This window comes from Hylobates moloch, unplaced genomic scaffold (genome assembly GCF_009828535.3).
Source record: "Hylobates moloch isolate HMO894 unplaced genomic scaffold, HMol_V3 SCAFFOLD_2, whole genome shotgun sequence".
Taxonomy (NCBI): Eukaryota; Metazoa; Chordata; class Mammalia; order Primates; family Hylobatidae; genus Hylobates; species Hylobates moloch.
In genome coordinates this window covers 46,490,622-46,517,567 of record NW_026652277.1, presented here as the reverse complement: position 1 = coordinate 46,517,567, position 26,946 = coordinate 46,490,622, and the positions used below count along the sequence as shown (strand labels likewise).

Below are 26,946 nucleotides of genomic sequence, written 5' to 3'. Positions count from 1 at the left end.
GAAATCAATGCATGAAAGTTTATTTCTACGTACATGAAACATACTATTTATTTCTATATACATAGTATTTATTTCTACATACATTTCTACATAAATAACATTTATTTCTACATGCATGAAACATTTCTACATAAATAAAACAAGTAATACATATTTTACTTGTTTTCTGAATTCTTTGGGGGAAGTACTAATACATTCTAGCTCCATCTAGTAACAATTTTTATGGCTTTGAATATCCATTTTTCTTTATACTTACTTCCTATGAAATGCACATATTCTCATGACTTTAAATTATTACCAATCCTTACAACTTCCATCTCTTACTGCATCTTTTTTTTCCCAGACTTATATCTTGGACTTGTAAATCTAAACTTGCCAAAAACCAAACACATTAAAAAATTTAGTTCATTTACTCTCAGACTGGCATCCATTTTTGGCTTTCTGAATGCTAGAGTTAAATCGGATAGTTTCAGTTCTGTTTACTTTGTCCCCTTTAGCTAAAAATCATTCCGCCCTACTCATTCTTGCTTTGCAATGGCTTATAATCTGTATAATCATCATCCTTTACATGTACTTCTTTCTCCAATTTCTCACAATTTAGTTCACGTCCTCCTCAAATGATGGTTATATCCTATCACCCACCTATTCATGAGCCCCTAAGGAGTGCCTTCCTGTCCTTACTTGGATCAAAGCAACTCTTTTTCATCTATATCCAGCATCTTTTTTCACTTGATCCACTTTTTGTATATGTTCATTTTTCCATATTCACCAAAATGACCCTGGAATCTCTGGACCAGTGGAATCTCTTTAGTATCTTTTAAAATTTTTTTATTTTATTTTGTATTTTACATATATAGAGAGAGATAGGCAGAGACTTTCTCTGTCACCCAGGCTTGAGTACAATGGCACAATCATGGCTCACCGCAGCCTCAACTTCCGGGACTCAAGTGATCCTCCCAACTCAGCCTCCCAAGTAGCTGGGACTGCAGGTGTTTACCACTATGCCTGGCTAATTTTTGTATGTTTATAGCAGAGACAGGGTCTCCCTATGTTGCCCAGGTTGGTCCTGAGCTCCTGGGCTCAAGTGATCCCCCAGCCTCGGCCTCCCAGACTGCTGGGGTTACAGGTGTGAGTCATTGCTCCTGGCCCTGCTTAGTATCTTTATAACATTTTCTGCTTATTCCTATCCTTTGTTTTCCTCTCAGTCCTTTATCTGATATTTTCTTAATATTTTTTCTTTTCCTAATTTACACTTATTAATTCCTGCAAGGTAGCTCAAATGTTCCTTCCCTTCAGCCCTTCCCATTTTGATCTGATCATTTGTTACAAACTGCATTTGACTTTCTCATATTTATTCTATTCTGTAGTGATTTAGATTAGCAGATTAGATTAATAGGCTACTTAGATACACATATTTTCTATTTAAATTCTCAAGTCTTATCAATCCAATGAGTAAACTCATATATTAACTTTTCTTTTCTTTTCCTTTTTTTTTTTTTTTTTTTGAGACGGAGTCTCGCTTTTTCACCCAGGCTGGAGTGCAGTGGCTCAATCTCGGCTCACTGCAAGCTCTGCCTCCCGGGTTCACGCCATTCTCCTGCCTCAGCCTCTCCGAGTAGCTGGGACTACAGGCGCCCGCCACCACGCCCGGCTAATTTTTTGTATTTTTAGTAGAGACGGGTTTTCACCATGGTCTCGATCTCCTGACCTCGTGATCCACCCACCTCGGCCTCCCAAAGTGCTGGGATTACAAGCGTGAGCCACCGCGCCCGGCCTAACTTTTATTTTCTAAAGTCTAAAACCATCTCAGAATTAATTTTAATTTCATGTTTCATATGATGATTTTATGTACAAACATTGAAAGTTTTATTCTGGAATTCTGAACTAAAGCTTGCCCCCCACCATGACAAACACTGACTATCAGTACCATTTTAAAAGGTATCAATGGTAAATGCCTTTCCTTCTTGAGCAAATGTGACATTGCTTTTGGCATGAAAAGACAGATGAAGTTTTAGGAGCTTTAAAAATGGTCTAAGAGAATAGCAGTCAGCAAATCATCTTTTAGTAAACTGTTTTACAAGGAAAAGCGTTGGTGATACTTTCTGAGTTCAATAAAATAAAAAGTATACTTTTTTAAGTAGTAGACTTACCTTTCCATTCTTCGATTGTGTGTTCTCTTTCATCCAACTGCTTGTCATATATCTGAGGTGGAGGCTGCCAAATAAAAACAAATAATAATATTTGTGTGATAATGTAAACATAACTAAACTCTTATAATGCATGAGAATACCTTGCCCTCATTAATTTTGATGATTAGAAACGTAAATAAGTTATGAGGTAATTACAGTAGTTCAGAAGTTAAAATTTTCCTGTAGGCCAGGAGTGGTGGCTCATGCCTGTAATCCCAGCACTTTGGGAGGCAGAAGCGGGTGGATCATGAGGTCAGGAGATCAAGACCATCCTGGCTAGTACGGTGAAACCCCGTCTCTGCTAAAAATACAAAAAATTAGCCGGGCGCGGTGGCGGGCACCTGTAGTCACAGCTACTTGGGAGGCTGAGGCAGGAGAATGGCGTGAACCCAGGAGGCGGAGCTTGCAGTGAGCGGAGATCATGCCACTGCACTCCAGCCTGGGAGACAGAGCGAGACTCCATCTCAAAAAAAAAAAAAAATTCCTGTAAACTTATGGAGGATTCATTCATATTGCAATATTTGCTGCTGACCCAATATTGCTGCAATATTTGCAGCAGAACGCAAATCCTGAGAGCTCACTTTCCGACATCTTCTGATTTAGAACCCACGCCTAAGCAATTAATGACTGGTCTTTTAAAAAGCAGACAAAACACTTGATTACAACGGCCCAGAAGCTACTTTTCCTTCATTCACTTGCCTTATAACAGAACCATACTAAAATTCTTCTAGGCTAATAAGATTTTGTTCTATTTTAGACCTTCCCTAAAGAAAAGTTTATAATATTTCTCAACAGACCATAGTACTAGTCCTCAATATAAAAAAAATTGAGATCAAATCAACCTTTTTTTCATGAATTACCATAGAATGTCTTTGTATATTGCTGTGTGCACTATACTTAAACGATTTTAAGCTTTTTTGTTTGTTTGTTTGTTTTAACCTGAAGAAGCTGCCATGACTGTAGAGGTAGGTCACCTTGAATCCCTGAATGGCCCTTGGTTAGTCCTCTCTAGCAGAGATGATGCGATAGGGCCTACAGTCTGACTTATAGAGCCAGCATTTCTCTTCCCACGTGGAGTTCAAATGTGGAAAAGGAGGGATTTTCACAAACCTATGTGCCTACCAGGAAGTAAAATCTCAAATAAATTCTCTGACCTCTTCTTCCTAATATTTAGACTTTGGGAAATCTACCACGGTGGCTAGGGTAGCTCCAATTCAGGCCTAGTGACATGGAAAGAAAAAAAAAAGGCTCCTGGAAAAATAAATCACCATTAGGTAGAGAAAGATGAGGCTGAGGGGCTACACTGGCTGGCACCGGATTGAGTGCAAAGAAGAGCTATCAAGTTTTTGCTACCCTGTCCAATACTCCAAAAGCAATAGTTTTTGTGAAAAACTAAAAGAGTCACTCAATAAGAGTGATGCAACCCCTTTAGGACTCAGACCTTTCGAAAATGGCTATTATAGTAAGGAAAGCTCTGGACAAGATTTTCAGAGATAGCTTCTGGCTTCTGTGAGAGCTTTTTGGCTCATGAACAGCACCCTCGGGCTAAAGTGACCCTTCTCTAATTCATGCAGAATCTCTGGTAGCTTGAATCATGACAGACACAAATATTCATCCTAGCCCTGGCATGCTGGGGCCTCACATCCTGCAAAGTATCTGGCTATGAAAATAGAAGACTTTGCCCAGCTGTGGTGAAGTAACTTAGCATAATACTGAGGTATTGAGAAATAACTACTCACAGAGCCAGACATTCTTTTAGCACGTTTGACTGATACTGGGGCAGAAGGCTGTAAACCTCACCTACTGCAATTCAGATGTGGCTGTCTGAGCAGCTCTCAGCAGCCGTCAGCACTGACAACTAAGCAAAATGAGACTCTCACACCACCCCAGACAGTAGTAAGAACACAACACATTGACCACATATAGGTGATGGAACTGGGATAGTCAGGCACTGCTCTCAGGACCTGACTGAGGTAGAACCTTCCACCTCTATAAAGGACTCTCAAATAATAGAAACATTCTGACTTAGTGAGGGAATGAGTAAAATGAAGTTATTTTTGAAAAATTGTGAAACCATTACCTAAGGAAGCTACCACAAAGCCAAACTCTGGTTTTGTAAAGACGCTTTGCCAAGTGGTAAATTTCCGGCTTTGCTTCTTCCTGAGCAGGTATAACGCTGTGGTTAGGCCTCTATCCAAGTGGCCTTGTCCAGGACCCCTGCAGGACACAGTGTACATAAGCTCTCAGAGCCCCCAGAGCCCTCTGAGCTGTTGGCACCTTCTTCTTCTTCTAACAATAGATCCAGCTCATGATCCTGCCTGGCTGGATTCTCCACACAGTGCATTTTTCCATTCAAGTTTTAAAATTGAACATGGCTCAAGAGTACAGTTCCTGCCAAAGTTCATAAATGCCATTTTCTTTTTGCAACAAAGCTATTTTCAGGAGGTTTCCCTGGGAGCCTCAGTGTACAGCTGTTGCTGATATATAAAGCACAAAGTACATAGACGCTAATCACAAACAAACTACAAGAGGGAATGCAAAGCGCCGAGTTCAAGATTTTTCCTTTCAACAAACCAAGAGGGCTGCTTTAAACACACTTGAGTTTATAGTATTTGTTCGAAGGCCTCTGCAAATTTACTACATATTCAGATTTTTGTTTGTTTGTTTTTTGAAGAGGAAATGCGAATGTCACCTCCAGTGAAAGGGCACATCCACATACAGATGTCTTCTATGTGACAATATAAAAGAATAATTGACCAATAATCCAGAGAGAGCAATGTTACAACACACATAAATATAAGTGCTTGGCGGCAATCATCAGGATGAGATAGTCCAAAACATTCCCTGCCTCCTTCCGCTAAAGAGAAGTTGGTATTTGAGCACTCACTTGTGCTCTTTCCCCATCTTATTTAATAGGAATTATTCTCTTGCTAAGTGACAATCTAAATAAAAAAAAAAATAAGGAGTGGGAATAAAGAAAAATGCCCCAGAGATGTCTGTCGAGAGAGTATTTTAGGAGAGTTTAGCACATAAGAGTTAATTGAGATGCGAGAAATGAAGGATAAGAGGAAATTAAGGATAGTATATGAAGAGTTATCAGGGCCTGTGACTTTCACCCTTTGAATATTTTTTCAAAAGACTGTAAACTTCTTTCATATTATTTTGAACTTTACTTCCTTGGTTGAAATTATTACAGAAATTCAAACACAAATTTATATTCATTGCATAAACAATAACTTAAAATGGATTAGACATATTTTTATTGATGGTTAATTTCATATGAATTTATACTGGTGGTCAATTATATTAATTTTATACTGATGAAACATGTCCAAATTGTTTCAATTAAATGAGGAAAAAAACACAAACAAGTACGTGGTCACTATGAATTAATAAATACTAGAATTTATTTATTTCTTTATTAAATGTATTCATTCAATGAACGTCTTGGGCACCTAACACATGGCAGATGATATAAAAAACTGAGATTTCAAAATTGAATAATGTGACTGCTGACCACAAGGAGTTCACAATTTACTGGGGTAAGACTGATGCAAAACAGATCATTAGTATACAACATGATAAATGATAGAAACTTGTATATGGTCTAAGGGAACAGGGAGGAGAAGTCCTAACAAAGCCTGGATTTGATTTCCTGAAGTAAAGTGATTCTTATTCAATGAGCAAAAGATATGTGGGAGGTTGTCAAGATAAAAGAAGGAAGAAAAAAGTGACTCCATGCCAAGAGCACATTATAAGCCAAGTCACAGTATGTAGAAAACAGAATAGGGGTGGTGGTGGTGGTGGTAGTGGTAGTGGTGGTGCATATGTTTCTCTGTGTGTACATGCATGCCAAGAAAACAAGAAGGAATTTTGTCACAGTAAAATAAAACATGTGGTCAGAAGTGACAAGATATAAGAGCTGTACCTAGAGAAGCAGAAGGGTCAGACAAAGGGTCGATCAAGGATGATCCAGGGGGCCAGGCGCTGTGGCTCATGCCTGTAATCCCAGCACTTTGGGAGGCCAAGGTGGGTGGATTATTTGAAGTCAGGAATTTGAGACCAGCCTGGCCAACATGGTGAAACCCCACCTCTACTAAAAATACAAAAATTAGCTGGGCATGGTGGCAGGCACCTGTAATCCCAGCTACTTGGGAGGCTGAGGCAGGAGAATCGCTTGAACCCGGGAGGTGGAGGTTTCAGTGAGCCCAGATTGTGCCACTGCACTCCAGCCTGGGTGACAGAATGAGACTCTGTCTCAAAAAAAAAAAAAAAAAAAAAAAAAAAAGATCCAGGGTATCATGATATGGAAGAAAGAAGAAGAGAATCTGCTGAAGAATGTAAGAGAACGGGACAGTCAAATTTACAGCTGGATTGAAGAAAGATGCAACTGTAAGCAGAGAGAAGAGGTAGGGAGCCATTGCATGATCTATAAAAAATATTGAAAGTTCTGACTGTGGTAAAAAAAAAAAAAAAAAAAAAAGATGAGGGTGAATGAAAGACACAGATTCAGGAATAATTAATAAATATTAATAAATAAACTTGGCAGAAGTTGGTTTTTGATTGAACGTATGTGATGGGAGAGAAGAATATGAGTCCCCAATTTCTAAGCTGAGTACCTGGGAAGATGATCATGTTGGTGAAGCCATCTAAAGAAATAGAGAATGGAAAAGGGGAAATGAGATTGGTAGAGAGGTGAGCCTAAGTGTTATGTGAGAAGAGATGTTGATTTGAAAGTTAAGTATATAATCTGAAGTTCAGAGGAATGCTGTTGGCTAGAGATGTATAGATTTGAGACTACCAGCAAGAGATGTTTGTTGAAACTACGACAGTGAATGAGGTCACCTAGGGAAGATATGTGGGTATAGAGAGTAAATGGCCAAATCAAAGTTTAATGATTGGACAGAGAAAGGTAAGTTCACTAAGGCAAAAGAGAATAGCTAGAGAAATACATGAAAAATAAGAATATTGCAATGTTACAGAAGTCAAGCGAGTAGAATTTCACAGAAAGCAAGTAACTGGCCGTTTCTTGCAAATGAAGCACATGAAGATTTTGACTCGCAGGGCACCAGAAAGGCATGATAGAAAGCATGCCTCTGAACCCTTTGAAAGCTTTCCAAACTTTAAATTGCTATCACCCCCAGAAAGATCCAGATAGGTCTTCGGTGGAGGACGTTAATATGAGACATCACCTAAACAATTGAATAAAATGTAGAAAAAGATCCTCAACACCAATATAATTAAAAGGAAAGAAACTATAGAACAATTGTGACACTAGAAAAACTATAATGATCTCAGATCTATTCTCTCAAGTCTCTGAGAACTTGATAAAACAAAAACACTGTTCTCTATCTAGTTAAAGGAAGTCACTTTTTTTCTGAGAAACCACCATATATTAAGCTGTCTTTATATAGACCCTAATAATCCTCAGAGTCAGGAAACTAAGATTCAAAGAAATTTAAAAAATACATCATGAAGTCATATAGCTAATTCATGATGAAACTTTTATTAAAACCCAATTTAAAGAGTAAGCTAGAGCAAGTGTCAATACTGTTGAATCTAAAATAAAGGCTAATAAAACAATATTTAAAGTGGACCTCTTTGTAAAACAAGAAATAGAAACATAAGCCAATAGGGTGACCATATTTCCCAGTTTGTACAAAATAGTTCCACTTTATGTTTATTGTCCTTGTAATTATTAGTAGCCCTTACGCCCTTCGCTCCTTTAAGTGTTATGGTTTGGAGGATAAATATGTGGACACTCTACACAGCAATGTTGTGACATGGCATATTAGAGATCTAAGCTATACAGTAATTTGAGGACAGAGAAAACAACTGAATTGCAATGTTTTTCTGCCACTGAGGTTTCAACAATTGCAGCTGTACCTTTTGCTTCTCTGAGACAGCACGTCAGCATTTCCTCCCATTTTCTCTATTTTTAGAAATGTAAAATTCAGCTATAAAATATGGCTGTTGGCAGACAGTACAGACAAGAGTAGAATTCTACATTATAAATCTATCGTTGAAAAATATGGATTCTGCGGGCATTCTATGGAGTTCTTGCTGTTGGCCATGACTTTCTACCAAAGCGATCTCTTTAACAAGTACCTGTTCAATTCCTAATTGAGCTTTCGAAGGTAAAAGTTGCTCTTTCTGCCTGTAATCCCAGCCCTTTGAGAGGCCACGGTGGGCAGATCACGAGATCAGGAGACCGAGACCATCCTGGCTAACACGGTGAAACCCCGTCTCTACTAAAAGTATAAAAAATTAGCCGAGCATTGTGGCGGGTGCCTGTATTCCCAGCTATTCGGGAGGCTGAGGCAGGAGAATGGCATAAACTTGGGAGGTGGAGCTTGCAGTGAGCCAAGATCATGCCACTGCATTCCAGCCTGGGTGACAGAGCGAGACTTCGTCTAAAAAAAAAAAAAAAAAAGTTGCTCTTTCTTATGTCTTCATTTTATCCCATATATATAAGTCATATTCATTGAGTAAAATGTGTGAATTTATTTTTACTGAGTCTTTGAGGTAATTCTCAAAGACCCTGTAATTCTCGAAGATACATGGGAAGTATCTTTTTCAACAGCATTATAGGATATTAGTGGTAAAAGAAAGTTCAGAGGTTATCTAATGCCACCCTTATTCAATATTCAATTTTCAAATGAGAACATAGAAACTGAGAAAGCATATTTGATTTGCCCACAATCACAGAGTTAATTAGTGACAGATGAATACATTTACGGCCTCTTATGGGAAAAGACAGAATAATGGAATTCTTATGGTTGAAGAATCATTAAACTGGATAATTTGACACCTGTAAAAGATATTCATTAAAGACAAATTTGAGCCTGCCAAACACTGATTTCTGTTCCAATTTTCTGTCAGTCTACACATACAGCTAGAGCTGGCAACTATCATACGAGCAGTCAACACTTATATTCTTAAACACTTTTTTGTCAAAGTATCGTGGACATCAAAGACCTCTAAACACATGAATCTCTAAAGAGATAAAAACTAGATATGAGAAATCTAAGTTGTACAAAGTTGTTCCTTTGATTCTTCTTTGAGCCCTGAACTGACATTTTTCCCTACCACTCATGCTCTGAACCATATGACAGTCCATTAAGTTGTCGGTGTTTGTCTGCTTTGTCCTAATTAAGGATATCCCTGTGTTCTGCTGCCTTGTTTAAAATGTCAACAAAACTTTAAATAGCGCTGTATCTCAGTGTGTGCACTCATTATTAATTCAACATCTGGATCAAAGTAAATGATACTGTATCTTGTTGCGGGAAGTCAGGGACCCCAAATGGAGGGACCTGCTGAAGCCGTGGCAGAAGAACGTGGATTGTGAAGATTTTATGGACATTTATTAGTTCCCCAAATTAATGCTTTTGTAATTTCTTATGCCTGTCTTTACTGCAATCTCTAAACATAAATTGTAAAGATTTCATGGACACTTATCACTTCCCCAATCAATACCCTTGTGATTTCCTATGCCTGTCTTTACTTTAATCTCTTAATCCTGTCAGCCGAGAAGGATGTATATCATTCCAGGACCCTGTAATAATTGTGTTAACTATACAAATTGTACAGCATGTGTGTTTGAGCAATATGAAATGTGGGCACCCTGAAAAAAGAACAGGAATGGGTGCAGCAAACCAACATGGCACATGGATACATATGTAACAAACTTGCACATTGTGCACATGTACCCTAAAACCTAAAGTATAATAATAAAATAAAATAAAATAAAATAAATAAAAAAGAAAAAAGAAAAAAGAACAGGATAACAGCAATTGTTTAGGGAATAAGAGAGATAACCTTAAACTCTGACTGCCGGTGAGCCGGGCGGAACAGAGCCATATTTCTCTTCTTTCAAAAGCAAATGGGAGAAATATCGCTGAATTCCTTTTCTCAGCATGGAATGTCCCTGAGAAAGAGAATGCGCACCTAGGGGTAGGTCTCTGAACTGGCCCCGCCGGGGCGTACCTGTCTCTTATGGTCGAGATTGCAGAGGTGAAATAAACTCCAGTCTCCCATAGCGCTCCCAGGCTTATTAGGAAGAGGAAATTCCCGCCTAATAAATTTTGGTCGGACCGGTTGATCTCAAAACCCTGTCTCCTGATAAGATGTTATCAATGACAGTGGTGCCCAAAACTTCATTAGCAATTTTAATTTCGCCTCAGTCCTGTGGTCCTGTGATCTCGCGCTGCCTCCACTTGCCTTGTGATATTCTATTACCCTGTTAAGTACTTGATGTCTGTCACCCACACCTATTCGTATACTCCCTCCCCTTTTGAAAATCCCTAATAAAAACTTGCTGGTTTTTGTGGCCTGTGGGGCCTCACCGATCCTACCAATGTGTGTTGTCTCCCCCAGACGCCCAGCTTTAAAATTTCTCTCTTTGTACTCTGTCTTTTTATTTCTCAAGCCAGCCAACGCTTAGGAAAATAGAAAAGAACCTATGTGATTATCGGGGCAGGGTCTCCGATAGTATCTTACTGAAATATGCTTCGTTTTTTTCTTATTAAGCTTGGCAGTTTGATGATTGTCAAAAGATGCATGGTTTATTAAAAGGCTTTAAGTAAGAAGGGTATATCTTAGTATAAAATTAGATAGAACAGGAAATCCATTAAGGAAATATGCAACATTTTGATTTTATATTTCCTTGAATCTTTACACATAGAGTTTTCTAATTTTTTTTCTTAATTTGATGACTAGGACTTCTTAAATTTTCACCTTTTAATTAGAAAATAAAAATTTTGGTAAAATGGCTCTGATGTAGCACAAAATGATATGCACTTTTATGGTTTTATTTGGCTAATGGCACAGTTTAGCATGTTCAATTTTTCTCTAAAACCTTATATTCTCTGTGGCACCAACAGCAGTTCATTACCCCAAAATGGAGCTCAGTCTTTGTTTCACAAATAGTTTTACCAACAATCAGCCAAAATAATGAAGATATTATTGTAATATGCACAATTATCAAAAGAATTGATTAGATATAATTAATTCCTATGATTTCTCAGTAATGTGACTTTACTATGCATTAAGCAATGACCTGGTTTCTAATTACCAAAAACTTCATTGCCTGCTAAAAGTAGATATATGGCACTTTGTGATGTACTATCAGTTGATTATTAAAAATTGCTTCAGCAAGTTTCAGGAACTATGTCTGTGTTCTCAAACAGAAATTAAATAATATACTACTACAGATTAAATAAATGCCTTTTAAAAGTATGAGTTGAAGAGATGTCAGCAAGATGATAAAATAAGGCTCTCCAGTGCTCCCTCTCCCACAGAAACATCAGTTTGAACAACTATCTGCACACAAAAATACCTTCACAGAAGTGAAGGAAACCAGGTGAGAGATTTCAGCACCTGGGTACAGCACAGAAACAAGAAAAGATGCATTGGAGAGAGAGGAAGGACAGTTTCACATTACCTGCGTCACTTTTCCCCCAACACCAGACAGCACAGCATGGAGACAGATACCCTCCACATGATGGAAGGAGAAAGAAGTGAGCATCAGACTTTACCTTGGACCCCAACACTGGGCCTGCCACAGAAAAACCCAGCACCAAAGAGAGCCTTTCAGCCCTAGACACCAGGCTAGTACTTGTGGACTGAGCTTCCACACATTTCCAAGCACTGATCAGGGGCTTATAGCCTTAGGCTCAAGGTCTATACAGCAGACTTGCTCTCTGGGCCACTCTACTGCCAGGTCTACCTTAGCAGCCCAGCCTCTGGAACTTCTCCAGCACTGGGCTGTCCCCTATAATCCTGGACATCAGATCCATCCCAGTAACTATTTCCTGCAGACTCAGACTCAAAGCCAATCCCAGAGCCAAGTAGGCCCCTGTGGACTCAAGGATAAGGCCAGCCTCTGCAGATGTAGGCAAATATTTGCAGACATAGGCAACAGGTCTGTCCTTGTGTACCCAGGCTTCAGGCCTATCCATGTGGATTCAATCAATAGGTCCACACTTCTGGATCTAGACTTAGGCCCAACCCTATAGACCCACCCAACTGCTGACCCAGGCACCCACACACCCAGCCAACCTGCCTGAGGACTCCAACAGCAGGCCTACCCTTAGACCACACCAAATGGCATGCACAGGTTCTATGGAAAGGCTGACTGATAAAGAGTTTTCCCAGACAAAGCCAGTCTGCAAAGACTGGAATAAGCCCTTACTTCTTCAGATGCACAGACATCAGTGTAAGGAAATAAGAAACATGAAAAACTGAGGTGACATAAACCACCAAAAAAAATACAAAAATCTCCCAGTGGCTGACTCAAGAGAAATGGAAATATATAAACTAAGAGACAAAAAAGTCAAAATAATTGTTTTAAGGAAGCTCAACAAACTTCAAAAAAATTACAGGGAAACAATTTAATAAAATCAAGAAAACAATAAATAAAACAAATTTAATAGAGAGATTGAAATTATTTTTCAAGGACAAACAGAAATCCTATTGCCGAATAAAATGAATGAAATGAAAAATGCAATAGTAGGATTGATGAAGGAGAAGAAAGAATTTGTAGCCCTGAAGACAGGTTATTTAAAAATATATGGTCAGAAGAGAAAAAATGAAAACAAATAGAAAAAGTTTATGTGATTTACAGGAGAGCATCAAAAGAACACATTTTTTAGTCCAAGAAGAGAAAGACAAAGGGGTAGGAAGTATGTTTAAGGAAATAATAAGAGAAATGTTTTCAAATCTCCGGAAAGACATATTCAGGTAGAGGAAAGTTAAAGTTCTCTAATCAGATTCAATTCAAACAAGATTACATCAAGATATATCATAATGAAATCAACAAAAATCAAAGACAAAGAAAGGATTCTAAAGGCACCAAGAGAAAAGAAGCAAATAACAGTTAAGGGAATGTTCCTATCAAGCTAGCAGATCTTTCAGCAGAAACCTTACAGGCCAGGAGTGTATGGGACAATATAATCAGAATGTTAAAATAAAATAAAAAAACTATCAATTAGGAATACTGTACCCCACAAAGTTGTCCTTCAGAAAAGGAGAGATGAAGTCTTTCCAAAACAAAAGTTGAGGGAGTTCATCACCACCAGACCTATCTCACAAGAAAATGCTTAAGAGAGTTCTTCAGGCTAAAAGAAAAGCATTCTAATTAGTGACACAAAAACATGTGAAAGTGTAAAACTCACTTATAAAGGTAAGTACACAGTCAAACTCAGAACACCCTAATACTGTAATGGTGGTATGTAATTCACCTATATCTTTACCATGAAGGTGAAAAGAAAAAAAACTACTAAGAATAATAATAGCTACAATAATGTGTTAAGGCATCTACAACCATCTGATCTTCGACAAACCTGACAAAAACAAGCAATGGGGAAAAATTCCCTATTTAATAAATGATGCTGGAAAAACTGCCTAGCCATATGCAGAAAACTGAAGCCGGACTTGTTCCTTACACCTTATACAAAAATTAACTCAAGTTGGATTAAAGACTTAAATGTAAAACCCAAAACCATAAAAACCCTAGAAGAAAACCTAGCCAATACCATTCAGGACATAGGCATGAGCGAAGACTTCATGACTAAAACACCAAAAGCAATTGCAACGAAAGAAAAATTGACAATTGAGATCTAATTAAACTAAAGAGCTTCTGCACAGCAAAAGAAACTATCATCAGACTGAACAGGCAACCTACAGAAAGGGAGAAAATTTTTGCAATCTACTCATTTGACAAAGGTCTAATATCCAGAATCTACCAAATTTACAAGAAAAAAACAAACAACCCCATCAAAAAGTGGGCGGACATGAACAGACACTTCACAAAAGAAGACATTTATGTGGCCAAAAAACATATGAAAAAAAGCTTATCATCACTGGTCATTAGAGAAATGCAAATCAAAACCACAATGAGACACCATCTCATTCCAGTTACAATGGAGATTATTAAAAAGGAAACAACAGATGCTGGCGAGGCTGTAGAGAAATAGGAAAGCTTTTACACTGTTGCTGGGAGTGTAAATTAGTTCAGCCATTGTGGAAGACAATGTAGTGATTCCTCAAAGATCTAGAATCAGAAATACTATTTGACCCAGAAATCCCATTACTGGGTATATATCCAAAGGATTATAAATTATTCTGTTCTAAGGACACATGAACACATATGTTTATTGCAGCACTATATACAATAGCAAATACTTGGAACCAACCCAAATGCCCATCAATGATAGACTGGATAAAGAAAATGTGGCACATATACACCATGGAATACTATGCAGCAATAAAAAGAATGAGTTCATGTCCTTTGCAGGGATATGGATGAAGCTAGAAGCCATCATCCTCAGCAAACTAACAACTAGCACAGGAACAGAAAACCAAACACGGCGTGTTCTCACTCATAAGTGAGAGTTGAACAATGAGAACACATGGACACAGGGAGGGGAACATCACACACCAGGACCTGTCAGAGGGTTGGGGGCAAGGGGAGGGAGAGCATTAGGACCATACGTAATGCATGCCGGGCTTAAAACCTAGAAGCTGGGTTGATAGGTGCAGCAAACCACCGTGGCACATGTTTACCTATGTAACAAACCTGCACATTCTGCACATGTATCCCAGAACTTAAAGTAAAATTAAAAAAAAAAAAGTTAAGGGATACACAACATAAAAATATGTTGTGACATCAAAAATTTTAAATGTGGGAGGAATGGTGGAGTAAAACTATAGTTTTTTTAAAATGCAAGCAAAAAGTTGTCATCAGCTTAAAGTAGCTTATTATAACTATAAGATGTTTTTGTAATTCTCATGGTAACCACAAAGTAAAAATTTATGGTAGAGACACAAAAGATACAAAGTAAGGAATCAAAGCATACCACCAGAGAAAATTATTTTATCAGAAAAAAAAGACAAAAAAAGAGGGGAAGAAAGGAACAAAGAACTTACAAAACAACCAAAAACAATGAGCTAAATGGCAGTATTAAGTCCTTACCTATTAATAATTACCCTGAATGCAAATTGATTAAATTTTCCAGTCACCTTGGATGTGAAGGGGGCTGAGGGAATAGAAAGAAAGACTCCAAGGTATCTCATTATCCAGATGAAAACCTGGATAGAAAGTAGTGCCATGAATTGGAAGGAGGAGGAAGCATAGATTTGGTGTGGAGAGGAGATATGGCCAGTTTAATATTTAATATGTTGATTTTGCAATGCCAATTTCAATTCCAGTGACTGTTAGATTTATACATCTGGAACTCAGGCCAGCTGTATGGGACAACGTGTAGATTTGAGCCATTTATGATAATTAAAATTAAGGCTGTGGTGGAAGATAAGACTCCCAGACAGATAAGAAATAGGGCTATAAAGAAAAAATTTCTGGGATGCACAATTCTAAGGGAAGAGAGAACAACTCACATTGAGCAATGGAGGCTGCAGGAGAATAGGTGTGCTGTCACCACAGAAATTAACATGCAGGGGTGCAGCAAGGAGGGTGTCATCAGCTTTTTCAAATGGGCAAATACATGAGATGCCCATTTTTTTTGGACTTGGCACCTAAGAGGCCACTGGTGATTTTAGAGAAAGCAGTGTCAATGTTTAAAAAGTGAACTGGAGTAACTGTGAGTAAACAAAGACTAATGTTTTACAGAGACTTGGAGATAAAGCTGGAAGACATACTTCCATTGCTAAAGGTAGAAGTGTAGTTAAAAATAAAGGTTTGCTTTGATTCTTTGTTCTTTGAAATGAAAGAGACTAACATATTTATTTGTAAGAAGTAATTGCCACTGGAAACTGAAACATAGGACACACACAGAGAAGGAAGAGACCCACATACAGAAAACAAAGGCTATAAATAAAAGAGTACAGTGTCCTGGGTTTTCCTGGATCTTGTGTAAATGACTCTATCACAGCATTATCATGTTTTCTTCTCAACATCTTCATCATTCTACTACCATTCGTAGAAAGCAGATTTTCATATATTATCTCATTTAGTCTTTGTGACAAACCTCCTATTCCAAGTATGCAACTGAGGCACACAAAGATTTAAAAATCTATGAGTTAGTAGCAGAGGCCATATTTAAACCCAAATCTAACTGAATACAAAGTCTGTGTTCTTTGCATTTTTCCACCACAGGCTTATAGTTCCTACTAATTCAACCTATTGAAATATATTTTAATGTTTTATTAGGCAAACAAAGCAACAGAGAACAGCAGGGAAAAAGGCAACGTTATCTCTAGCTGACGGGGCTCTCGAAATGCTGTTAATCAGGATTCTAAATACAAATTTCCATGTCCACTCAGAGGGGCAAGAATGTGCAATATATTGTGATGCTGCCACCTTGTGGCAAGAAAAAATGAAAACACTAAGTAAGAGGTGCTTTGTGTGTGTGTTCATCATTTTCACTAAATTGCTCTAGTTTATGATTCAACTACGGCTGCACATTGAAATCATCTGGGAGTTTTAAAAATACTGCTGCCTAGATCCCACCTCAGAGATTCTGATTTAATTGTTCTGGGGTGAGGCCTTGGTGTCAGGACATTTTAAAACTTCCCAAATGATTCTAATGTGCAGCAAAGATTAAGACCTCTGCTCTAACCATTTACAGTAGAGAAGCAAGTCTTGTCATTTGCCTAGTTATGTTTCATTTGTATAGATGCCAAATAAAACATTCTAGAGAAAGTAGGTGATTTTCTCTCCATCTTTAATGACATCTAGTTCTTGGTAGAATACAATGATTTCTGGACAGATATATGCTATGACTTTAAAGAACAGGACAAAGAAATTTGTGAATTGTAATCAAAGTGGACACAAGATTTGTATCTCATAATCAAATGCAGTCTGTAGACTAAAGTGAGCAGGGAGAATCTCTGAGCCTCATAATCTGTCACAGGTTTTCTGAAAGGAACAATGGAAAGAGCACTGAAGCACCATTGACTCTGGCACTAGTAAGATAAGTGACCTTGGGCAAGTCACTCAGTTTGCAATGAAAGATTTTCATCTACTGCTTTATTCAAGAGAAACTAGTTCCAAATGTTGAACAAATATCATACCAGGTAATTCAACAAAACTCTCTTAAGTACTTGCAATGCAAAAAGCATGGAATTATAACGTGTTATAAATGGAAAGCACTAATGTTGCTTAGAGACATCATAGCATTAGGTGACCAGAGGAACCTTTGAAAGCTAGTAATGCAAATTTTAATTATGATGTGAACTGAGTGTAATTAGAAAGCTTAATTACATAATGCTCCAGTGGTTTGGCAAAGAAGGTGAATTCAGTTTTCTCTATTTTTCATTCTGTTCTGTAGTTTTCTCAGATTTATTTATTAGCTCTACACCATCAAAAAGTGTAATCATGTCTTGAAAATGAAATTTCTCTTTCCTGCTTCTTGGAAATTAAAATTTTCTATGGTTCTTTAACTGAAAAGGTTCAGTAATTGCACCACCAATCACCCAGTGCCCTGGTCAGGAATCTTTCTTTCTTCATTCATTCATTTAACACATATTTATTAACCCACTACCATATGCTATTACTCATCTTTGAATTCCACCTCCCTTAAATTCCAAATTTAATTATTTACAATTCATGTCGATTATTAGCTTCTAAACATCTCTTGAATATTCTGCCCATGTCTACAGTGATTTAGATTACTACAGATCTATCCTCCTGCCTTCTAGCTCCCTTTTCTCAACTCCAGTCCCACACTGCAGACAGAGTGGCCCTTTGAAACTTCAAATCTGCTAATGCTATTGTCCCACTTCCTAGTGAATGGCTTCCCTTCACCCTAGGATAGCGTGCGTGGTCCATGACAATGCTTGGGAACTCCTTCCTTATCTGGTCCCTGCTTACCAGCCCAAAATAATTTCTCACCCTTCTCCATTAAGTCACTCATAAAGCTTAAAGCTTTGCAATTCTGTCCACCCTCTCTTGACCCTGGGATTTTTGCATATACGCTTTCTTCCGCTTGCCTTTCTTCACTTGGATAATTTCTTTTTTAGCCCTTCATGTTCCTGTTTGAAAATTAATCACTCCAAGCAGCCTTCTGTAACCCACATTACTGAGTTATTTTTATGTGCTTCCAATGTACAATACGCTGAAAATTTGGAATACGTATCATCAACATTTACTTATTTATCTTCTCACTAGACCATGGGACAAAGAATTGAGGACAAAGATTGTGTCTTTGTTCACCAGTCTAGCACACTATATAGTACATAGTAGACACTCAACAAGTATGAACCATTGATGAAGAACAATTGTTTGTATTCAAAAATCTATGATATATTAACTTGGAAAAATTGGTCAGGTAAAGAGATGAAATAAATTATGACATGTCTGACATTATTCAAATAATTTTTAAAAAGTAGATTCCAGCCTTTGATATATACATATTAGCCACACAATCATGGGCAATGTGCTTAACATCCATTAACATCCTGGGCTTCAGTGTCTTCAATTCTAAACGCAGATACATTCATTCAGCAAATATTGATTATATGACTACTAAGGGCCGGACAGTGTTCTAGGTAGTTGGGATACAGCAGTGCCCCAAAGAGTCACTGTCTCTCTTTTTATGCATCTTAAATTCTAGTTGATGAGACGGATAATAAAAAGAGATATATAATGTCAAACAGTGACACATAGAGAAAAAAGATTAAGAGGCTAGAATATAACAGAGTACTATTCTATTTTATCTTTTTAGTTTTTTTTCTTCTTTTTGTTTTTGTTTTACTTTTTAAACTATTATTAGTATTATTTTTACAAACCCTTGTGCTAAGGGCTGACTTTCAATAGATCACAGCAAGGAGCCCCTCTGCTACATATGAAACCCTGACCCAGGAGCAGGTCGTCTACTTATGTTTTAGTGCCAGCTTACCCACGAATGTGTGTTGCATGATGGGCAAGGGGGAGGCCGAAGAGTACTATTTTAGATAGGATGGTCATAAAAGGCTTCTTTGAGAAGGTAACATTTGAGCAGAAATTTGAATGAAGTAAAGGAGGGAGCAATGTGAATATCTGGAGGAAGAATGTCCCAGGCGGAAGGAAATACAATGCAAAGACCCTAAAGGGGGAGCTTGCTTGGTGTGGTAAGGAAACTCCCAAGGATGCCATATACTGGTGCAGAGTGGAAAAGGGAAGCCTAAAGGTGATATCAGAAAAGTAGGCAGGAGCCAGACTAAGTAGAGCCATGTTTTCCAAACTGCAGTCATGAAAACAAGTTGGTGTCATCACCAGCACCCTTTAATGTAACTAAGAAGAGTAAAATGAGATAGAAAATATCAGTGTATGGTTTTTCTTTTGTGTGTGTGTGTGCACGCATGTGCTGGGTTGCAATGTAAAACCCCCTTCTTACTGTGGGTTATGATAAAATTTGAAACAACACTGTGGTAGGGCCTTGCAAGCCATGATAAGTACTTTGAGTTTTATTATAAATATGATAAGAAGCCATTGGAAGATTGGAAGGTGTTAGCTGAGGAATTATGTGAATGTAACCTGTTTTACACTTTAAAAGGAAAATTCTAGGCATTCTGCAGAATGGACCACAAGGGACAAGACTGGTGCTGAGAGATAAGTCCCAGATCATTACATGGTCCAGGGTAGAAATGATGTTTGCATAGATGAAGGGATGAGAAGTGATCTGAGTCAAGGTATATTTAGAGGGTAAGTTCAGTTAAGAGTTGTTGAGGATAGTCATCATTTTCTAGAGTTTTTATGAGGCTTAAATAAGATTGGATAGCAGAAAGGGTTTTATAAACACTAGAGAAGTGCTCAGCAGAGTACAGTTGAGTTCATTTCAAATGGCATTTACTGACCATACACTATGCACCTGCCACTACTCTCACTGTTTTCTCTGCACTCGGTAGATAAAACTGAATTTCTGCTCCCAAGGAACTTTACAGCAGTAGAGTTATGGAAGATAGACATAAAAATGAATCATTGTAGCATAATGCACAATATGATAATGGCATATGAAAGGTTCTAAAGAAAATGAGTTAACTTAAAATTCTGAGAAGCAACAGCTTTTGTTGCAAGCTTTTCTTTTCATAGGCAAAAGATCACATTAGCCCCAAGGATATTCTATAGGACAAATATGAGCTAAAAATGAAGTAGAAAATAGCTCTAGGTGAAAAACACATCGAACACAGAGATTGCTGAGTTAGTCTATTAAAGCCACATGTCATTTGCACTTCTGCCCTACAGTCACAAAACAAAAGAAAATGAACAAGGGGAAAAGGATCTTCAGCCCTCCTACATTAGTAACATGAATCAATAAGGAGTCATCTTGGAGACATTAACCACAGAAAACCACACTCTTCCAGTTAGCATCAATGAATCACCCCAGGATACAAATCCCCAGTGAATGAAGAAACACAGTTACAGAATTAGAAACATTATTAAGGAAAATTGATTTGAGTATACTTCACTAATGTTAGAGGGATAATATTATATTTTAGGTTGAAATTTAATAATTTTTTCAATTCCAAAGTGTCTATTAATTTTAAAATATACATACTTTTTGTTACAAATCTTTATTTTTCCCCTTCATACCACTAATCTCTGTGAAAAAGTTTAGAACATGACATAAAGGTTCTAGGTTAATGAAGTCTTTCAATCAAGCATAAAGACTTCTGCTAATCTAGTAAAAACCACCCCTTCTACCTACATGGATTCAATACATTTGTTGCATTATATAAGGAAGCATTTGTGTACCACATTTACATATGAGATGTTTATCAGAAAGAAAGCGGCAAATATGATTATTGTAAATTCATTTTAATTCTAAATTTTCTAAGTACATAAATTATTAATACTACCCTTATGGAGAAAAGTGGACTTTTTAAAGGATACTGTGACATAATGAAATGAATATCGGTTGAGAACCTAGGGCTTTAATTGTGGGTCTGTGTAAAATAATTTTAAAATTATTTAAAATGGGTGTACTAACACCTAGAGGTAGTGATAGGGGTTCTTTTGGCTGGGGCAATGAATAAAAGGAGCATGGGTTGAAAGGTTAAATAAAGTAGTCAATGTCAGAATGATTGAAACATTTTATTAATTCTAGTATTTCTGAGAACCCACTGTGTTCTAGGAACACATAGTTACACAGATGATGTAACTAATGAGACAAAATCTGTATCTTCGAGTTGCACCAAAAGCAGTACTTTCTAAGGTATGTGTGGTGGGGGAAGGGTGCTCTGAGGAGAGGGAGATGGAGAACAGAATCACTTGAGAGTAAGGATTTATTTCTAATTAATTAACATGCCCACAAGAATCTGCCATACCCCACATCAAGAATCATTGCTTCAATATAGATTGATGAGTTGATGACGTTAATGAGTTGATGACTGTCTCTCAGGTATGTTGGGGAACAAAAAAGGTTGACAAACAAACACAATCATAAAGAACTATATTCTAATAATAAGGCATTACCATTGCTCCTACTTTTTAATGTATTACATACATTATTATATAATACTTTTTAATGTATTTAATAAATACATCTCATAGTGGATTTTCTTAAAACAGAGCTTGCCTTTTCATTAAGTAATTACTCCAAGGAGCAATTTTAAAAGAAAATAAGTCTAACTGAGCTTTTGTGTTAACATGATAGGAACTGATAACATTTCCATTTTTCTTATGTCACATAGACTAAAACTGTTCGGTTTAAAATAGTTCAATTACCTCCATAAGCTTTAAGAAAACCTTCTGTAATAACATCCTATGTTTTCAAAGTTAATTGGGTACTTTCACATATTTTTTCCTTTAAAACATTATTAGACAAGACATTTCACGGGTAAAGATTAGTGATGCAATTATACCACCATCTCTGAATGTCGTTCTTTCTTCATCTCCATTGCCATTGAAGTCCATTTTGTCATCTTTTATTTCAACTATTTCACTAGCTTTCTAAATAATCTTTCTACTATTTTATCACTTCATCAGTCAGAAAGAATGATCTACCTAAAACACGAATCCCATTGTGTTACTCCCTGATTAAAATCCCTACAGCTGTTCTCCCAAGCCTGCAGCTTGGGCACCCTCTGGGAATGACTTAAAGGGTGTTTCCTGACCAGGGCCCTGCTTACATTTCCAGCTGCATTTCTCACCATTCCCTTCCCTGCTCACAATGAATTAACTCATAGTTCCCCAGGTGTGTCCTGGTTCATCTTCTCTCCTGGCCATTGAGCAGGCTGCTTCCTTTGCCTACCAGATTCTACTCTTCCACCTCCATTTCACTTGGCTAACTCTTGCCCATCTTTTTGGTCCCACCCGAGGCTTTTCTTCCTCCTGAAAACCTCCTATGTCTGCTATAGAATGAGTTATACCTTATTCCTTTGTGTTTCTATGGCACTAGTACTATGGTTATAGTATCTTATTTACTTATATATCAACTCTACTACAAACTACTAAATAACAGGAACTATGTCTTTTTATTATTAGAATTAGTCAATCTTCAATGGCAGCGTACACTTGAAGCTTAACAAAAGTTTAAGTGAATGAATGTGGTAGACCTGTCCAAGGTATGATGAGACTTTGAGTCCATGTCCTCTAATTGTTGACCCATAGTGGTTTCCACTGTGCTCTACTGTCTCCCAGTGCCATGACCTTGGTCTCCACACTCTGTAACTCTTGGTCCTCTCCCACTGTCTGTCTACAGCCCTTTGCTTTGGGAAAGCCAGATTATGTAAGGCCATATTTTAAATTAACTAATTGCAAGCCAAGTTTTTTGCTTGGATTCGAGCTTAGCCTTCCATTCTTGGGGGAGCTATTCATTACTTAAGAAAACCTACCTGTGACTATGCATGTAAGAATTCTGGCTAGGAATAAACTATTGTTCATGATTAAACAGGAATGGTGCAAGAAGCATGAGCAGGCCTACCTCAGAAAAAGAAGTGGTAACAGATTGCTGTACTATGAAAACAGCATTCTGGAATATATGTCCTGAAACAAAGTCACCAAAAGTTCTTTATGCTAACTTAGTCCAAAACAACACACATCTTAGGGAAGAAATTTTCAGAAAAAGTGCTTGAGGCTTAGCTAATTTATCTCTCACTTTTTACAGAAGATCATCAAAGGAATTCAGCTTTCAAAATGCACCTAAAGACAGAAATCAGATTCTCCCTGGAATTAGAAACTGTGGGGAACATCTTTTTGATTGTTGATTAAACACATTTTGTTTTACATACATTCTATTCTCTTTCACAAGATATTGTGGGCCATTATTCTACAAACAACCCTCTGAGTCTCATATGACACCTGCAGCAAGTTATGGAAGTGGCTTTTATCATTCTTACAATCACCCTGCCATTAGAATAGGACATAATAATTTTATTATAGCACATACTCCTGGAAAGACCATAAACTTTTAATAGACTTGTAAAAAGGGAGTCTAACCTTTTCAATATTCTGTCTCATCTATTCTACCATCTCCTCACATGTAATGAATGCTCTAGGGCCTAAGCCATGGATCTACACTTCGGAAGAAAATGCTGAGATTCAGCCTTTTCCCTGAATCTGAAAGTTACCGTGATTTAGCACCCAAGAATAGTTTCTGCCTATCCTTTTTCTGGTTCTTTTGCAGCTCTTCAACTTCCAGACTTGTGGTCTATGTAGAGTTGTGATGACATTCCGACTTCATGTCTATAGTTTTCATTTAGGGATTTAAAAATGTCAGCATAAACATCCTACAGCGTTTAAAGTTGTCTTCACATCACCACACATAATCATTTTCAGCATCATTAATGATTATACTTTCTGATTATTTTCCTTTCTCTGCTAGACTGTCAAACTTCTTAGTTTACTTCCTAATATTGATAGCATCACCAACTCTAAGCATGACTTCTCAAACAAGATGTTTGGTTAATTTTTTTGTGTGTTTTTGTTGTTGTTCATTTGATCGTCTCAACTTTCTGTTGCAATGCACAACATAACCACCTTCTTAGATAATGGACAAAGAAACAAACAAAAATCTTTGGAGACAAACATGGCAGAGGGAAATAAATATCGCGAAGGAAGTGAGTGCTTACAAAAACCAAGTGGAAACAGTATGAGGAAAGCTGGATCTGTCATTCTTATGAAATCTGTGTTATTCATTGCAGAATAATGCAACACTAAAGCTATAAGCCACATGTCAACTGAACCCCTGAAAGCCTCACAGCATGAGAAAAGAACTAGCTACTTGAAGAGTAGACAGTGGCTGTTAATTTCTATTTCTTGAAAAAAAAATACCATTTTAAAATTGTCTGGGACCACAAGAAACTGTTTTTATAATGTTAATAGTTTTTCAAAATCACAATAATAAAAATTGAAAGCATAATATTTTATATTTATCAGTTACTTCTGCCTCCACCACTTTCCTTCAAAAAAGTAGGACCTTTACAGATGAAAGAGCATTTTAATACAAATTTTAAAATTACCCGAAGAGAATAAATCATTTCCTAAAACGTGTATTAAATCTTTTTGTTATGTCTATAAATGATAATCTAGTCTGAGTAAATTATCAGCATTTTTGCAGTTCCCTCCACCCACCCACTGAAAACTTTCTTTACTAGACTCATGATTTTCAAAATTTTAAGAATTAAATTTGGAGTAAAGGAACTCCGAAGATCTGAAAAAGCCTGTGAACTGGATGTCCAGAAAGATGTAAATACATAATTATCGATAGAAAATTTGGGGATTTTTTCAAAAGTCCCCAGAAGTTCCTCTAAGGAACGCTTAGGGGTCATAAGAAAGCTCAGTGCTGGGTAGTGAGCTCCTAAGGGCAGAGAAATGCCCTCCTGTGTGCATCTCTAGATCTGGTACAGTGTCAGCATTCATAGGGGTGCTATAAACATTTGTTATGATGAATCATGGAGGATAAGTATGTATATACTCGGGTGTTGTTGCTGTTGTTTGAGACAGAGTCTCCCTGTGTCGCCTAGGCTGGAGTGCTGTGGTGCAATCTCGGTTCACTGCAAACTCCGCCTCCCAGGTTTAAGCCATTCTCCCACCACAGCCTCCCAAGTAGCTAGTGTAAGCCACCATGCCTGGCTAATTTTTGTATTTTTAGTAGAGATGGGATTTCGCCATGCTGCCCAGGCTGGTCTCAAACTCCTGAGCTCAAGGGATTCACCCGCCTTGGCCTCCCAAAGTGCTAGGATTACAGGCCTGAGCCACTGTTCCTGGCGGGTATTTTTTTTTTTTTTAAAAGAAGAACATAGTATTTAAAAGTTCATCATGCAATTAAACCTCATTGATTTTGAGAGCAAAGGAGCAAAGAAAAATGTGGCAAATAGCAAACCTACTACTTAAAGTAAACCTTTAGTAACTTAAGCAGGGCTGCTCACCAAATAATTCTGCTGGGTACAGAACTGATGTGGCCTTTAAATTACAGAGTTTATGTATAATAATTAACATCCAGGCCTTGCAGAAAACAATATTACCTCTGCAGAGCATGTCATTTTCTATATTGATAAACGTTCTTTACTGAAAACACAATGATACGAGGATGGGTAGGAGTGCCTTAGAGCTCTCCTTGAACATATATACACAGTGGTAAAGAGGAGGTTCTTTGATGATGGACAAAAATTCAAGTCTAGTTTGATTGTTTTAGCAACATTACAGGTAAGCAAACAAGGTAGGAATGCAAATTACCAAAAGAGTTATGTTTCCTAGAGATTCACCAATTTTGTAGCCTCTATTTATCTCGAGGCAAAGCTGTCTGACAGAGATTCTCTCTTCTGACCTACTCTTATTCTTTTCTCTTTTTTATTCTTCCTCTTAGTATAAAATTTGGTAAATTTTAGTTGACAGAACATCTCACAAGTTCCCACCCTGACTTCTTTGCTTATCTCATAGAAGGAATGCTAAAAAAGAAAAATATATATTTTTTTCTCCCACAGTTTATGGATTACATCCTATGCAGATGACACGTTGGATAATCTCTTTTTTTCCAGGATGAAACATATTAAGAAAATAAAATACACTCTCACAAATGCCCACTACCTCGAGATAAATAGGTAGATCTCACAATATCTCAGACATCACCTAGGAGAGAAGAAATACAATCAAGTATTTGGAAGAACCTGACAGAATACCTCAGCCATACCTCAGTCTTGCAGAGAGCAACAGGTGTGAAATGTTTTAGAAAAATAATTTCTGTTCCCTTCCCCCTTTTTATAAAGTATTCTCTCTCAGTGATCCATTCAAAAGATTAACAGCACTCATGGTCTAAAGTGCTCAAGATAAAACATGAAAACAAAAACCAAAGCATGGATTCTACTAGACAACAAAACATGTCTCTCCTAAGAATGAACAGTTCAACCATTCCAGCTTTTCACACCTGAGAATCTTGGATTCAGTGGATTCTGAATATCCTAATGAATTAAAATTAAGATGAACCTTTCTCTTCAGTAAATTAGAGACAAATGAATTACATATTTTCAGTGAAATACATATTCCTATTATAAGTCATATAGGGAGTGGGGCTCCTAAAAGCAGGTGGCTAACTCTATCTACAACAAACATTTTGACGAGCTCCCACCAACATAATACATGGCATCAAAACAATCCAAAGGCAATTCAAACGATAGCTTCACGTTAAGCAGCTGAGGCACTGGGCAAGCAAAATCTAATGAAGCTATATTTTCTCTGGAAGGCAATTAGTAAACTGCTCATATTTTGCTGCTGAAAGAATACAGCATGGAAATTTAGAATTCCACAAATGGAATTACAGACATTGATTTAACTTTCCCCAAGCAAATGAAAACCACAAAATATGAATTGCTCTTTCTATAA

At 37.4% G+C, this 26,946-nt stretch overlaps 1 protein-coding gene across 5 annotated transcripts in view; it reads right to left on the bottom strand.

Moving 5' to 3' along the window:
* Positions 1-26,946, bottom strand: part of MAPK10 (mitogen-activated protein kinase 10) — a 326,039-nt gene that overhangs the window by 11,808 nt on the left and 287,285 nt on the right. For all 5 annotated transcript variants that reach the window (XM_032146621.2, XM_032146549.2, XM_032146272.2 and 2 more), the window contains one exon: positions 2,151-2,214. In XM_032146621.2, coding sequence (XP_032002512.1) covers positions 2,151-2,214 — 64 coding nt within the window. The remainder of the gene's footprint in view (positions 1-2,150; positions 2,215-26,946) is intronic.